Source organism: Sorghum bicolor, chromosome 4 (assembly GCF_000003195.3).
Source record: "Sorghum bicolor cultivar BTx623 chromosome 4, Sorghum_bicolor_NCBIv3, whole genome shotgun sequence".
NCBI classification, from domain to species: domain Eukaryota; kingdom Viridiplantae; phylum Streptophyta; class Magnoliopsida; order Poales; family Poaceae; genus Sorghum; species Sorghum bicolor.
The window spans coordinates 66,496,021-66,512,255 of NC_012873.2; the positions used below are offsets into that span (position 1 = coordinate 66,496,021).

The window sequence follows — 16,235 nt, forward strand, 5'->3', positions numbered from 1 at the left end:
TCTGGGTCAACTCCACGAAGCCATGACTCCACGAGCTTACTGCTTGGTCGCACGTAAGACAAGATTATTTGTTGACAGACCCCTACCCTTTGGCTCCACTCGGCATGTGTCCAAGTTTTCAAACCCTTGGGCCATTGCCTGGTGACTTGGAGATGGTTGCCTTGCCGCCGTGTCGGGGTTGGGCCTTGTTTAGTTTTTGGGCGAATTTTTTTCACGGCACTGTAGTATTTTTGTTCGTTTGTGTTAATTATTGTCCAATCATGAACTAACTAGGCTTAAAAGATTCGTCTCGTAAATTTCGATCAAACTGTGCAATTAGTTTTATTTTTGTTTATATTTAATACTCCATACATGTGTCTAAAGATTCGATGTGACGGAGAATCTTGAAAAATTTTGGGTGGAAGTAAACATTGTATTATATGCCAGCCGCCGTCCCCTGCCGTCGCATGGTGGGTGTTCCTCCGTCTCCGTCAGGCGTCAGTGTTCCTTGTGTCTGCATCAACAGTGATTCTTCTACTTCCATGGTGCTGCTGACTTTGCTGAGCACACTCGACGCCGACGTCTCCTCAACAAGGCACCTCCATGACACGCTGGACTCTAGAGGGCCCGACAGTTAGGCTTTGTTTAGGCCTTGTTTAGTTCCGTAAAGTGAAATATTTTCGGTACTGTAATTTTGTTTGTGATAAATATTATCCATTTATAGAGTAACTAGGATCAAAAGATCCGTCTCGTGATTTACAGCTAAACTGTGTAATTAGTTTTTGTTTTCGTCTATATTTAATGTTTCATGCATGTGCCACAAGATTTGATGTGACAGGGAATCTTGAAAACTTTTTGGTTTTCGGGTGAAGTAAACAAGGCCTTAGTTCCAAAAATTTTCAAGATTCTCCATCACATCGAATCTTGCGGCACATGCATGGTACATTAAATATACATGAAAACAAAAACTAATTGCACAGTTCATCTGTAAATCGCGAGACGAATCTTTTAAGCCTAGTTACTCTATGATTGGACAATGTTTGTTAAATAAAAACGAAAATACTACAGTGTCGAAATCCAAAAATTTTTGCAAACTGAACAAGGCTTTAGTCTGTAAACCTTTTCCCTGATCGGGCAAAAGCCAAACTCAGTACTGTACGAGATGACCCGTCCCGTCCCGGACCAACGCCGTTGGAGACGAGAACGAGAGCCGCGGACCGGACCGCGGGCGCCGCCCACCGACACCGCCGTTCTGGCACCGCGGCCAGCGTCCGTGGCTGGGCTTCCGCGCACGGCGCGCTGGACAGCGTCGCGGCGTGAGGGCCGGGCTTCGCTGGTTGCCCGAGGTCCAAATTTCGAGAGCTGTGACCCGTCCCGGCCAATTGTTCCCTCTCGCCCACCGCCCACGGGCCACGGCGTGCTCGCTGCCCCATCCGAATGGGCCTCGCCTCAGCCGCTTAGGCAACCTTCTGTTTTTCCCCCTTCTCGTTTAGAGTAGGCACGGTAGTGACTAGTGATGGTTGCCAAACGACATGTTTCTTTACAACACAATGTTTTGGACACATTTTTCCCACTGCAGACAGCACTTATTTGTACTAAATCATAAAGATTAGATCAAGCCAGCTTGCTTTAAATGTATTTTTGCTTTATTTATACAGCTTCTTAGATAAATGTTTTTACCGCTTTACTAGAAAGGTTTTACGTCGATACAGCTTATATCACGTCCCTTTATTCGCTCATATAAGTCGCATTCTTAGAGTAGCTCGCCTATGTCTATCTATAAATGTGATATAGGTCCTTGCTAAGTACGAGGGACTCAAAATGTGAACGAGTTTACCATGTAAGAGAGATGAACTGGGAGAGAATCACTGCACACATCCATTATACTCAGTGGAGGTAATTATTTAAGATTTTCTAGATACGTAGCTTTTATCACTCCCTCAATTCCAAATTATAAATTTATAACTCGCTTTATTTGTTCTACATACATAACATATTTTGAAAAGACGAAACATCTTAAGATTTAAAATGAAGGGAGTATATATTTAAACATAATGCATATTTAGATACTGAGAAAAGATAATGTCTTAAAAAAGCTAGAACAACTTACGATTTAAACACAGAGCGAGTATATTTCAAATGGACCATAACAATTGAGTAAGTTCAGGTGACTGGGTGAGAGGCAACTTATAGCAACTATTATACTCTTTTCGTCCTACAAAAAGCGGTATTCTCACTTTTGAAAAAAGTTAAATATTTTTTTAACTTTGGTCAAATATTTAAGAAAATATTATTATTCGTAATGCATAATTAGTGTTATTTGATGAATCATTGATATATTTTTCATAGTAAACTTATTTAGAGAGACAATTATTGTTAATATTTTTTACAAACCTAATCAAATATAAGAAACTTTGATCAATACGTATCTCATAGTGATATTTTCTCAAGGACGGAGGAAGTATGTCATTTATCACTAAACCATAAAGTTCTCGATCATAATACTTGCAAAGGCACTAGGAAAAAAACTCACCGAAACCATCACATGACTCTTTTTGTCGTTTTCGTGCTAACCAAATCAAAGCTTCCCATGTTGCCCGACAGCTGACAACTTCATCAGCTGGCACAAAAATCAGCTAGGATTCAAGTAATCTCATGAGAGAAAGAATAAAATAAGAAAAAAAAGTAAAGTCGCTACTTGTATTTTAAGTCCTTGTTTAGGATCCTTCCAACTAACTATTAGTTAATGACCTATTCATGCAACTAATAGGTAGCTGCAAAAGTTAGCTAACCCATCTTTTCTAGAAAAAATATCTTACTTACTACTCATCTAATTGTTAGCTATTAGTTAATTTCTCCTACCTAACATAGCTAATAGTTTAGATGTGTGAATCCTCTGTTTGTATCGTGCGGATTTTTAAAACTGTATCATGAAATTGTGGTTTTATAAGCTAATAAATAGACACAAAATCGTGGTTTAGAAAAGAAGAGGTCATAAGTGGTGTTTCTAAAACTTTAAAAGACTACAGTTTTAATAAAATCATAGTTATAGAGACTATAAGATTTGTTACATCTAAACACCTAGTAGCTTTTAAGGACTAAAATATTTTGTAAAACCATAGTGTTTCTTCAATACTTCAAAAACACTTTGCATTTAAATATGACCTTAGTCGGGATGAAAACGGCTAATAGCTAAAGTATTTACTAGCTTTGTGGTAGATAAGGCATAACTAACTTATTAGTTGATGACCCAAACAAGATCCTCGCTAACTTTAGCAACTAATTTTAGTTACATGGGATCTAAACAAACCTTAAAATCTTTGTAAAATCTCAGAGCATTACACATACTCTCTTCATCTCAAATAACTGATGTTTTAAGTTTCTAAAAATATATTAGAGTAAGTATACTAACAGGTTGTAAGTTGACTAAATGTTAAGATGAAGAAGAGAATGAAGGAGAGAGAGAGGAGAAATGGATTGTAAGTTTACCGCTGGTTTGGGCATAAGAACTAAAAAACTCTATGAGAGAGACAAGTGAGTTATGTATTAATAGTGAAGAGCCCCTACTATATGAGTGGGTTGAGAGAAGGATAAAAAAACCTTACAGGCAACAAACCAGTTGTATTATTAGTCTTAAATTTATACATCCTGTTCCTTTGACTGAAAAGATATGACTGAGGCCTTGTCTAGTTACCCAAAAATTTTGTAAAATTTTTCAGATTCTCCGTCACATCGAATCTTTAGACGTATGTATAGAGTATTAAATATAGATGAAAATAAAAACTAATTGCACAGTTTGATCGGAATTGACGAGACGAATTTTTTAAGCTTAGTTAGTCTATAATTGGACAATATTTGTCAAATACAAACAAAAGTGCTACTATTTCTATTTTGCAAAAAAATTTGGAAGTAAACAAGGTCTGAAAGTATTGTATGCTAATTTTATATTTTGAAAGAAAGACACTGCTATGACTGACAACTTCAAACAATATGACAGGTGATCGCTAATGACACATGCGCACAATGTTTGCCATCGTTCCCGGGACAAATAAACACGAAAGCATGTATCAATGGCTAATAAGTTATGACAAAAATTACTATTGATTGATTTGTTGTGAAGAAAATACTACTAAATAGTTAGTTATTAGTTAGTTATTTGAATGGTCACTACGACCCATCAGCTTGATCGACAAGTAAAAATTTATTAATTTTTTATTGAATAGTTAGTAGATTTGTAGATAATTTTAAACGAATAAGTTCATGTTTCACTCGAAAGCATCAGTTATTTTAGGATAAATTTGAACTTCAGAACATCAGTTATAATTATCAGTTATCGTGAAAATAGTTGTGACTCATTTCCAAAAAGAAGTTGAAATTCGGAATATTACAGTATAAAGCATAAAATGGAAAACATGGAAACCCGTTAAAACGGAACAGTAAACACTGCAAAAGTAGAAGGCAACAGTCGCGGGCGGGTGGCGGCACGCGAAGAAAAGTCTGATGCTTTGGTTTCCCAGCTCCGCCTAATCGTGTCGTGTCGTGTCGCGGACGCGGTCTCCTCGGGACGAGCCTTACCCTCCAGCTCCAGCAGCCAACAAACTCCACCGCCGGCGGCGCGAGATCCGGCCATCCCACCGCCCCTCAGTTCAGGATCTCGGGGGGCCTTCTACCGCTCTTCGCCATGCCCGCCGCCGCCTCCTCATCCTCCTCCTACCACCCCTACCACCGCGCCCGCCTCCGCTCCCGCGCCGCGCCGCTGCTCCTCGTCGTCGTCCTCACCGTCTTCGCCGTCACCGAGCTCCTCCGCAGCCGCACGGGCCTCCCCGCGCCCGCGGGCCGGCCCGGCTCTGCCACCGTCACCACCACCTCCTCCTCCTCCTCCTCCGTCGCCAGCGCCAACCACAGCGTGGCGCACCGCAAGATCCTGCTGGACCCGACCTTCACCCCGCGGCTGCCGCGGCAGAGCCCGCTGTCGCTTTCGCTCTCCGCGCGCAACGCGCTGCCTCCACGCAACAGGGACCGCTTCCCGACGCTCCCCGATGGCCACCTCAAGGTCGTGCTCTACGTGCACAACCGGCCCCGCTACCTTCGCCTCGTCGTCGACAGCCTCTCCCGCGTCGAGGGCATCGGCGAGGCGCTGCTCATCGTCAGCCACGACGGCTACTTCCCGGAGATGGACAAGATCGTGCAGGGCATCGACTTCTGCCAGGTCAAGCAGGTCTTCGCGCCCTACTCGCCGCACCTCTTCCCGGACGCCTTCCCCGGCGTCAGCCCCGGGGACTGCCGGAGCAACGACAAGGCCAAGGAGAAGGGGTGCCGGGGCGATCCGGACCAGTACGGCAACCATCGGGCTCCCAGAATCGTGTCCCTCAAGCACCACTGGTGGTGGATGATGAACACCGTGTGGGATGGGATGGAGGAGACCAGGGACTTCGATGGCCACATTCTCTTCATCGAGGAGGACCACTACATCTTCCCCAACGCCTACCGGAATGCGCAGCTGCTTGTGGATTTGAAGCCGAAGAAGTGCCCCCAGTGCTACGCTATCAATCTGGCGCCGTCTGATGTTAAGTCGAAAGGTGAAGGTTGGGAGAGCTTGGTCGCCGAGAAGATGGGTAACATTGGCTATGCCTTCAATAGAACAGTGTGGAGGAAGATTCATGCCAAGGCTAAGCAGTTTTGTGCGTTTGACGAGTACAATTGGGATATAACCATGTGGGCAACAGTGTACCCGTCGTTTGGAGCTCCTGTTTACAGTCTCAGGGGGCCTAGGAGAAGTGCTACGCATTTTGGTAAATGCGGTCTGCACCAAGGTCAGGGTTCGAGCAATGTCTGTGTGGATAATGGTTCAGGAGCTGTGGAATTAGAGGATGCTGATAAGGTCCCTAATATTAAAACTGATTGGCCAGTCCGCGTAATTCAGAGGCAGGAGGGATATCAAGCTGGTTTCAAAGGATGGGGTGGCTGGGGTGACCGGCGTGATCGTGAGCTATGTTTGAGTTTTGCATACATGTACCATGTTAAAGACCCATCATCATTGTAATTCAGAGTATAGGCACACGTTTTTTTGCATAACTAGTGCCACTGTTGTAATATTGTTTGGCATGCGCCCTTTGATCCATACACGGTTTGTGCTATAAATAGCTTGTAGCTGTGCATCAACAAAGTTTTGTATAGTAGTTAGTGTTTTTGGCTGACAGACATTGGTGCTAGATTTGGGATGAGCCTTCCTGAGCTGTACCATTTACTTGAGCTCAATGATATGAATAAAGCTTGTTTGCAGCACCTAGTGCTAAGAATCTGCCACATTATGTCTGTTTATGGTATTAATTTGTCCAGATATTTAATGTTCAAGAATAATTAGAGGACCCCTGATCAACTGTTTTCCATTTCAGTCATGTAAGTCACGTTGTAGGTTTTGCTAGCACCTTCTGAATTCCATTGTTCCCTGTATGATTTTATTTGGTCACTTGCTCCTTTATGTGTTATTTTGCTTCTTGCTGCTCTTGTGATATTCTGTTCTGGTTCCTTGATTTCATATATGAAATTTTCTACTCTTGTCTTTGATACTTGAGCATTTTTCAGCTATCAAGTGTTGGGCAAAGTACATACATAATTACTGGCCAACAAAATATGGAGTTTTCCTGTGTTGCAGTTTGCTACACTTACCTAACAGTATTTATTAACTGTTGTTAGCATATGTTTATAATCACCTGCTGCTGTCAAAAATAATACTAATTTTTCTAATAAGTTCAGTGATGGAATTCATGAAGCACATTGTCTGAATTTATAGAGCTTGGGGGCACCATGAAACTATGGTAAACTAGCTATCTTCTTTTTCTTAATATAAAGATATGCAGCTCTCCTGCCTGTTCGATAAAAATATAAGCTAGTCGTCAAAGAATTAATTGGAATTAACTGAGTATGTCCTATTTGTGCAGTACTGCAGTCGTCAGTCGAACAAATGTTGAACAAATGGTTCAGTACTGCATGGCTTGGGTACCATCCTAACTTCATAAGGCATTCATCTGTTTTTTGAGTGAAGGTCTGTTGCTTGAGAGAGTATATTATAAATTTCTAACTTTATAACCCTGTCAATTAGAGTTGAACAAATGCTCACCAGGATTACCAAACCCAGATTATCTAGGGATCTAGGCTGCCTTGCCTAAAGTGTTCTTGTATTCAATTGGGTCAGGCCACCCACATGCTGTTTACTTGACCATTTTCAGCTAGCAAGTGTTGAGCAAAGTACAGAGATAATTATTGGCCAACAAAATATGGAGTTTTTCCGGTGTTGCAGTTTGCTACACTTACCTAACAGTATTTATTAAGTGTAGTTAGCATATGTTTATAGTGACCTTCTGCTGCCAAAAATAATACTAGTTTTTCTATTTAGTTCAGTGATGAAATTCATGAAACACATTGTCTGAATTTATAGAGCTTGTGGGCACAATGAAACTATGATAAACTAGCTATCTTCTTTTTCTTAATATAAAGACACGCAATTATAAGCTAGCTGTCAAAGAAATAATCAGATGTAGTGTCTCCAGATAAAACCGAGTATTGTCCTAGAATTTGTGCAGTCAAACAAGTGGTGAACAAATGGCTCAGTAAGTCCATGGTTTGGATGCCTTGCTAAATTCATAATGGCATCCATCTGTTGCTTGAGAGAGTATATATTATAAATGTCTAACTTTATAACCCTGTACCTGTGGCAATTAGAGTTTAACAAATGATGGCCAGGATTACGAAAACCCAGATTGTCTAGGACTCTAGGCTGCCTTGCCTGAAGTGGTCTTGTATTCGATTGGGTCAGACCAGGCCACCCGCATGCTGTTTTGATAGGATGGATACAGGTTTTCATGAACTGAACTACAGATGGTTTTGAAATAAGATGGGGTTCACTCAGCTTAGACTTGGGCTGGCCCGCCTCTGAGTCTGAGCAGCCTGCTCATCATCTCAATGTGACAACTTACAACAAAATGATGAACAATGATGGGGAATTGAAGTTACATGAATGCAGGCCATTTGTTATTCTGGAGAAAGATGTACTGCTTGCTATTTATTTGATGGCCAACAGAACAAGCCTTTCACATTATTTGATGGCCAACAGAACAAGCCTTTCACATTTCTTCCTTGTATTACCGCGGTTAGTTTTTCTTTACTGAGTTCATATGGTAATTTGATCCTTAACCTTTTTCTTTATATTTGCAGAAGTGAATGAAGGAGGTGAATTCAATCAATGTAATGTAATTAGTTTAGCTCTGGATTGTTTCCTCCCGTTGTGCTTTGGCTTCTACTATACCAAGGGCATTGGCCTGCAGGCAGAAAGGGATGCAAAACTACAGGTTCACGCTGGCTGCAGAACACACATGAGCACGCTGCATCTGCGTGGCGTCGTCCCGACCCGAGGCAGTCTTTGCAGGTCTTGTTCCTGCTCTACTATTGCATCACGACATGTCTCTGTTTTCTCCACAGAATCCAGGTGCCGTCATTGAAGAAACATTTGTGACAGGCCCCAGCAGGCACAGAAGAAACATGACCAATACCAGCAGCAGAACAAATCACATGGCGATCATCTTCGCCCGCCAGACTGCCGCCAGTTCCTGCATCCAGGTCAAGATGAGCAGTGCTGCTGCTGAGTGCTGAGTGCCCAGAGCCAGAGGATTGAGCCCTTGTGGTGCCATCTAAACTCTAGAAAATCCTGATTGGTCCTGAATCACTTAACCATGCGATGACAGTCCGGACCGACTTCACTGGCTCTTGTTCTCATGACAGTAATACTGGAAATGAAACGAGCACACAATTCTTGTTATGCGTTCTGTTTGTTGTATTAGGCTAGAGTTGCAGAATTCCTTCGAATCTACTATCTAGAGTGATGCAAAATTCTGCAAACTCTAGTGGAATGGAATTGTAATGCCAGAAGGATTCATATGACAGCATCTGCTCCGTGTGGGAACGCTGCCATCCACGAAGACACAGCGCGTTTGCCTTTACATCCAACTATCCAAAGGCAGTGGAATCCGCATCCTCCTCAACTCAAGATTCCGCCACACGATTGATTCTCCCTTCCCTCGTGACGGTCGCTCGGCAGCACAGCTCCTGCAGAAACAGACATGGACGCTGACGAGTCGAGTCCGGCAATCACATGAGAGGGTATCTGGATTCTGGAACACTCAACCATTAACCTTATCTTATTCAGGCTCAGGCCTTGTTTAGTTCACCCTAAAAACCAAAAAGTTTTCAAGATTCTCCGTCACATCGAATCTTGTGGCACGTGCATGAAACATTAAATATAGACGAAAACAAAAAACTAATTACACAGTTTAGCTGTAAATCACGAGACGAATCTTTTGATCCTAGTTAGTCCATGATTGAATAATATTTGTCACAAACAAACAAAAAAACTACAGTACTGAAAACTTTTCACTTTTCGGAACTAAACAAGGCCTGTGGACAGCTGCTGATGCATTACTAAACAGTTGCCCTGTGGAAGCCCCTGTCTCACGCCACCATGACACGGAAAGCCCCATGTCCCATGCAGTTATCGCCATGATGACTTTGTTTATCATTATTAGTATCAGTGGTCACTTAATCTGCACTCTATCGACCAGCATTACCATCTCGTCAGATTTCTTTTTTATCTTCTCCTGTTTGAAACAAGACGTAGATATATACTATACATCTCTACTGGTGAGTCACGTAAACACGCTTCAGCAATACGTGTGATTGGGTAGACGATCGACTGGACAGTTCCAAGAAAAAGATTCTGAGGCATTTTCGTTGTCGTTTTTTGATGGGGGAAAAACAGTGTTTAATTTGTTACATATGGTCGATCGATCGCACGGCCACTGCATTTGTGCGTGGGCGCCACAAATAATGTTGAAAATGGCCGCTCGAACGCTGCAAACGAAGATTAGTGGGCGCCCCCCGTGCCTGTCTCTGTCTGCCATGGCCCATGGGCAACCCGCACCCCAGCGTCTCGTCCAAAGTGACAGGATCGGGACCTCCAAACTCCAATGAATCCGCACGACATAATTTTATCATTGTATTATTAATTATTATTAGTATATCCTTTTTGCTCCTGTTTACTCCCTTTGTTAAAAAAGATATTTTCGTGTGTAGTGGAATCAAACTATTTCAATTTTTATTAAATAAATCTATACTTAAAATATTACTTCCTTCATTTCAAATCATAAGTTGTTTTAACCTTTTCTAGGTATGTAGGTTTTGTTGCGCACCATATAAGCTATGCCTAGATATAAATTACAAAAATTATGCACATGAAAAAAGATAAAATGATTTATAGTTTAGAGCAGGGGAATAATATTTATATCAAACAAATATTAGCAGATTAATTATAAAAATATATTTTTATAGTAAATCCATTTAGGGACATAAACTTAGTATTATTTTCTATGAACTTAGTTAAGCTTAAGAGAGTTTGACTTATCCTATAAACCTAAAGCTACAATTTTTTTTTCGGATGGGAGAAGGAGAAGAGGACACGAGGTTGCTTGCCATCTTTACCTTGCCATTTGTACATTGCTATAGGTAGTTGCGGTTGTGGTATGCTACAAAAAAGTTGTCAGTGGTATCAACAGCTCCTCATAGGTAATTCAAGTATTCAAAAATTGTCCTAGTCTATTAAAAAAGTTCTAGATGACGTAACCCCAACTCATTTCATAAAGCAATATTGTTCATGTCTATTACGATCTATAAATATAGTAATTATAATATACCTTTGCATTGTGATCCAGCAAGGGTTGCATGTGTTACTTGATTTACACCATATTGTCACAGAATTCTTATCTATGATGTCTTTGCATTGCACTTTAGGATCGTGGGAGCATTAATTTGCATGCTTGAAAATAAGCACTTGACTATTAGTAGTTTTTTCCTAATCGTACTTTTCCTCACAGCGTTCATCGTCGTAAAACAAGAAGTTTGAGTACTGGTCAGACGACCATGATTTTCATCTATTTTGTAGGGCTTCTTAGAGAAGCGTTTTTTAGAGAATTAATTAATACCAAGCATTGCGTAAATCCTTGGTGGATGGTGTTATCATGGTTATCTCTTCTCTGTGTAACTAACGTCACGCACACTCCCGTTGTACAGTACACACTCTCTTAAGTCAAGGCCCGTTGTTTTCAAGTGTGTACGTTCATCGGCCAAAATGTCGTTGCAGCGGGCCAAAAGATGTAACCTTAAGCGAGATACAATATGTTACTGCAGGACAGAACACACCGAACACAAAATACCGACTCAAACGGTGCAGCTGTAAAGATGTACTAAGCTAGAACAAACTCGGCGCTACTGGGAGAAAAAGCGTGCAAGGACCACTAGGCAAGCATAGGGAAGAGCGGGGCGAGTTTGCTGTAGCCAGCCGCGATCGGCGCGTCTACCTTGTTCCTGATTTGTAGCAGCACCTGGAAAGTCGATTCGCTGATCCCATCAAAAATTCGGCTGTTGCGTTCCTTCTAAAGCTCCCAAGACACCAGCAAGACTAGGCCGTGAGTGTCCGAGATGAATAGCATATGTGCCCTGAGATTGTTACCATCCTCATCCTGCGCTTCCTCGATAGCTTCAGCCGAAATCTTCGCCTATTAAGCATAGGAGTACTTCCTAATTATAATAACCGTCATTGGTAATATCTGCACGCCAAAAATAACCCACTGGTTGGTATTAGCTTCACAATACTGGAAGAGCACACAAAAAGAGCATCAGCAACCACGCGTCTAAATAGGTCGGCTCATTCGAATCTTCATTTTTGTGATTTTGTCACATTTACCTCAGGTTATACGACTAATGATCCTCTCTCTCCTCAAGGCAACAACAAATATTTACCGGCCCACAATGTTTTTCTTTTGTCGTGTTGAGAGTTGTCCATGCAATGCTAGATGAAAATCAGCGCTACATTTTCAGCCATGGAACACTATTTTTCTCTCACACCAAATCCACATTAGCATCAGCGGCAGCCAAACAGGTCCGATAGTAAGCTGTGTCTGTCCCTAGCTTGATGAAATAATTAAGAGATCCCTGTTACCTAGTGACGCATATAAATACGTCCTGTCATCGGCAGAGGCAGAGGCAGGTGGTTGGGCTATTGGCATTTGGCACGCCATCAGCATGAGCTCTCCTCCTCCTCCTCCGAATTCCTCCGATCCTCTCTTTGGATAGAAAAGCTAGCTGCTCGTGCTGCTGCTCCCCGTCGAAATAGGATCCATGGCGCTGTTGATTGGTCGTCGTCGTCGTGGGAGCTCGAGATGATGCTTGTGTTCGTCGTCTTCTTCCTGCTCCGCACGACGGAGGGCTTCCACGCACACCAATCGCTCGTAGCTAGCAGCCGCAGGGCCGGTCGAGTTGTGCAGCACGCAGGCAGCGCCATCGCAATCAGGCTAGGTAGTACTAGGTATAGGTAGCTAGTTGGTAGGCTACGCGCTCGCAGGTGGCGTGTCGTCGTACGTCGTCGTCGACTCGTCGTCTCCTCTCTCTCTCTCTCTCTCTCTCTCTGTGCCGGTAGGCGCGCTCGCGCGTGCAGGGCGACGGACGGCGCATGGTCATCATGGCCGGCATGCTCCCCGGCGTGGAGAGCGCGCGGAGGCGGCGGGTGCGGCAGTCGTCGGAGTCGGGGGCGGCGCGGCGGCCGTCCCTGTGCCTGTACGCCGGCGGGCTTGGTTCGTCGTCGTCGGCAGCAGCAGCAGCAGCTTCGTCCAAGGCAAGAACTTTGCTCGCCATCACCCATCAGTCTGTTCGTTCATGTCGTCTGCATGTGGTGGGTGGCGTCCTTGTGATGCTTTGCGGTTGCCTGCAGGTGTGGAGCGGCGCGTGCGGGGACACGACGGCGGCGATGGCGTGCGCGTGGATGACGACGCTGGGCAGCGACGCCCGGGAGGCCAAGGAGAGGCTGGATCACAAGCTCAGGGGACACAGACAGCCTGTGGTGCTCAAGAGGTGCGCTGCTTTGCTTTGCTGTACGGCTGTTCATTCAGAGCCGCACCATTTCCATCTCTACTGTACGTTTACGTTTGTGGTAGCTAGTAGCTTTTTCACTGATTTATGCCGCGTTCAATAGTGATGTTTTTTTTCATCAAAAAAAAAGAATGACCCGACAGTGGCAAGATGAATATGATGGTTGGCTATCCTAGCCAGAGATTTCAATTTACACTCTATTCGATTGAGCTTATCAGTCGAATTTACCAATACCAGGTATTCAGCAGTGCTTTTCTCTGATAATAAATCAGCGAACAATACTTTCAATCATGATTTTTCAGTCAAGCGAATATACTGTTAGTAGATGCTGGTACTGTTTACTGCTAGATGAATTTACAGAATTCAATGATGAGAATCTATGCGCTTTCTGCAGCAAAATGCCAAGACAAATTTTGCATGAGAATCTATAATCTGTAATGCTGTGATGAGATGAGATGAGATACACAATTTTTCCATTTACGTCGTTTCCAGAGTAACCATGGAATCTGTGAGATTCCCTGCTGGCCTGAAATGAATCCCACAGGACTAACGGCGGTACCATATCTGCATACAACTCGATGTGCAGGCATCAGACGACGAGCACGCGACCACCGCCGGCAAAACCGCAGGACGACGCGACGCGCGGCGCCGGCGGAAGCGACGGCCACCACTCGGCAACGGCGCCCTGCGGCGTGCTGCTGCACCGGGAGGTACTGCCGTCGCTGTCGTCGAAGCCGAGGAAAGGAGGAGGGTGCCGGTTCAGCTGGCGCCGCCGCCCGCCGGCGGCCGAGTCGGAGGCGGAGGCGGAGTGCGCGGTGTGCCTGGAGGAGCTCCGCGCGGGGGACGTGGTGGCGCGCCTGCCCTGCGCGCACCGTTTCCACTGGTCATGCGCCGTGCCCTGGGTCCAGGCCGTCTCTCGGTGCCCCGTCTGCCGCGCCCACGTCCACCTCGCCGCCGGCGCCGGCCCCACCAGCTGACTGACCGACGCGGCGACGCCTTCGTCCTCCTCCTACGTCGGCGGCGGCTGCTGCTGTTGCCCTGCCACCCACGACGCGGCGGGCCGGCGACGGATCGGAGCAAGGTCGGGCGGCGACAAGAGGATGGTCACGGCGCATGCTGCCGCGCGTGGGACGCGTGCCTCGTGTCAAGGGAAGGCCGCCATGCACGGACGAGATGGCGCGGTGCGGTTAGGTTGTAACGGTCGCGGTTGCACTCCGATCGACCTTGTTGCAGGCGTGTGGTGTGACGTCGGAATCAGAATATGGAGTGGTGGTGCAGGACAGCAGGAGTACGTCGCCGTAGGATTGATCAACGCATTCCGAGGCTGTTTGCTTGCTGCCCTTGCCTTTGCGGCTTTGCCTCGGGCTAGTTTGGTCCTGTCCTGGCAAATTTGGCGGACGCAGGGAGCTCCCGCGGCGTACATGGATACCTGGCTGGCTTCTTGACCGGCAGTGGCAGGTATCAAACCAAACAAGCCCGCGTGTTCAGAGCTCTGTGCTACATCAAAAAAGTACATTTCTTCTTCTTTAGACCCGTCGCTCTACCTCTTCCTCTCTTGCAAGTGTGTTCATCTTTGTTTGGTGGCACAACACCATCTCCTCCTTCAATTCGGCACCTCTACTTGTACGAAATCACCATGCTGTTTGGGTGTGTGTGCGCGCGCGCGCGTCAACTGGTCTAGATTGGGTAAAAATTACCATTCAATAATAGATAGGTCTCGCGCGCATAGCCTGTAACCATAGGCGGATCCACCACTAAGACGAGCTAAGGCGGTCGCCCTAGGTCCTCTTGGGGCTGATCTGACACCCTATAGAAATTTTAGACATTAGTGCAAAAAGAAGAAAAGGCTCCTGGAGTATCCGATGCAGGTTGAAGACAACTTAGACGTCTTGGACCATCATGTGTGGTTCAGCCTATATAGAAAACCATAACCCACAAAGCGCAATAAGAATACGATCGGTCTTTCTCATATTTCTCGATATTCTCGACTTCTGACTTTCCTGTCGTCTCTCTCGCTAATTCACAAACTTGCGGAATCTAAGAACCTGCGTCGGGCTGCAGGTATCTTCATTTTTATTTGCTCTTTTCACATAGTTAATTGTTTAAAATTTAATTAAGGATGAATCATCAAATGATTTGGTGAAGTCAGTTTAGAACTATTAGTATTAGTATTAGTATTAGTATTAGTATTAGTATTAGTATTAGTATTAGTATTAGTATGCAGCGTGTCCCTGTAGGCAGCGCTCGCCGTTCAGGCAACAATCTCATTAATTCCATACAACTCATATTGGACGTCAGGGGAGTCAAGACGGGTGTTTTGCCTTACTACCAACACAACCAAATAGACCCTGACGACTGGTAGTAAGGCAAGATCCTTTGTGTCATACGTAGTATGTATAATCTGATAAAAAGAGTATACTCTGATACGCATGACCATGGTGAACACGTATATATGCATATACTCCTTGTCACACCACAAATCACAAATTCCACAACTACTCATACCGTGGTGCGTGCATTGTCAGAGAGCACCACCGGCCGGCCGTCGTGGACTTCAAATATATACACACCGCACTCGAGTGATGGCGTGAGAAAGCAATGCAAGAAAGAAGAAGAAAAAACGGACAAGAAATAGATGGCAGCAAGATCACCACGCACGCGCTGGCACTGGACTGCAAAACCACCCAGGGCCGGGGGTGGTACGGTCACAATCACGGACTTGTAGAGGCCATGAAAATTCTGAACGTGTACGACGACGCTTTCCTTTCGATCTCGAGCCACCACCAGAGACGGATCTTATAGTCAACATAAGTATTATCCACGCTCAAAATTCGGCTGCTAATATTACATATGTTCGCCATATTACTTTTCTAGCGGATCAAGAGATTGTAAGAATACCGTACCACCTTCACATTTTCTACTTTTTTTTTATTCTTTTTGAGATTTCATTTTCTACTAGCTCTCCTCCACCCCTGGCTACCACGGAGTGGGGGCAACAAGATCTACCGTCGTACGTGTATGTACTCGTGTGTGTTAGGATTAGGATATGACGAGCAGATTTATTTTTTTTTCGATCGCCTGCTTGAGTTGACAGCCAGGATGATGCCACAGCTAATCACTGACCGGTGTGACGAGGGATAGTGCAATCCTCCTCACTCTCCCAAGGAACAAGCCATCATCTTTTGGGCCTGCTGCACGTGTCGTGTAAAATTTTGTTGCGCCTGCCGTTTTTTTTAATCTTCAGATGCCATGGAACAAAAGGAGAATTTGAGATGCCATGGAAC

The 16,235-nt window shown here is 44.6% G+C and overlaps 2 protein-coding genes across 3 annotated transcripts; both read left to right on the forward strand.

Moving 5' to 3' along the window:
- On the forward strand, positions 4,486 to 6,285 carry LOC8084647 (alpha-1,6-mannosyl-glycoprotein 2-beta-N-acetylglucosaminyltransferase). The gene has a single exon (XM_002452940.2). The coding sequence runs from the start codon at positions 4,661 to 4,663 to the stop codon at positions 6,020 to 6,022; it is 1,362 nt and encodes a 453-aa protein (XP_002452985.1). The 5' UTR covers positions 4,486 to 4,660; the 3' UTR covers positions 6,023 to 6,285.
- On the forward strand, positions 12,018 to 14,537 carry LOC8056392 (RING-H2 finger protein ATL80). Of its 2 annotated transcripts, XM_021459293.1 has the most exons (3): positions 12,037 to 12,697; positions 12,794 to 12,933; positions 13,538 to 14,537. In XM_021459293.1, exons 1-3 carry the CDS (start codon positions 12,536 to 12,538, stop codon positions 13,926 to 13,928), a joined length of 693 nt encoding a protein of 230 aa, XP_021314968.1. In that variant the 5' UTR covers positions 12,037 to 12,535; the 3' UTR covers positions 13,929 to 14,537. The 2 variants fall into 2 exon arrangements, with proteins under 2 accessions (XP_021314967.1, XP_021314968.1); XM_021459292.1 differs by having other exon boundaries at positions 12,018 to 12,933.

Excerpts from the sequence above, each read along its gene's own strand:
- LOC8084647 (XM_002452940.2), top strand. The coding sequence starts at position 4,661 with ATGCCCGCCGCCGCCTCCTCATCCTCCTCCTACCACCCCTACCACCGC.
- LOC8056392 (XM_021459292.1), top strand. The coding sequence starts at position 12,536 with ATGGTCATCATGGCCGGCATGCTCCCCGGCGTGGAGAGCGCGCGGAGG. Across the intron at positions 12,934-13,537 it reads CAGCCTGTGGTGCTCAAGAG|GCATCAGACGACGAGCACGC; the intron begins GTGCGCTGCTTT and ends CTCGATGTGCAG.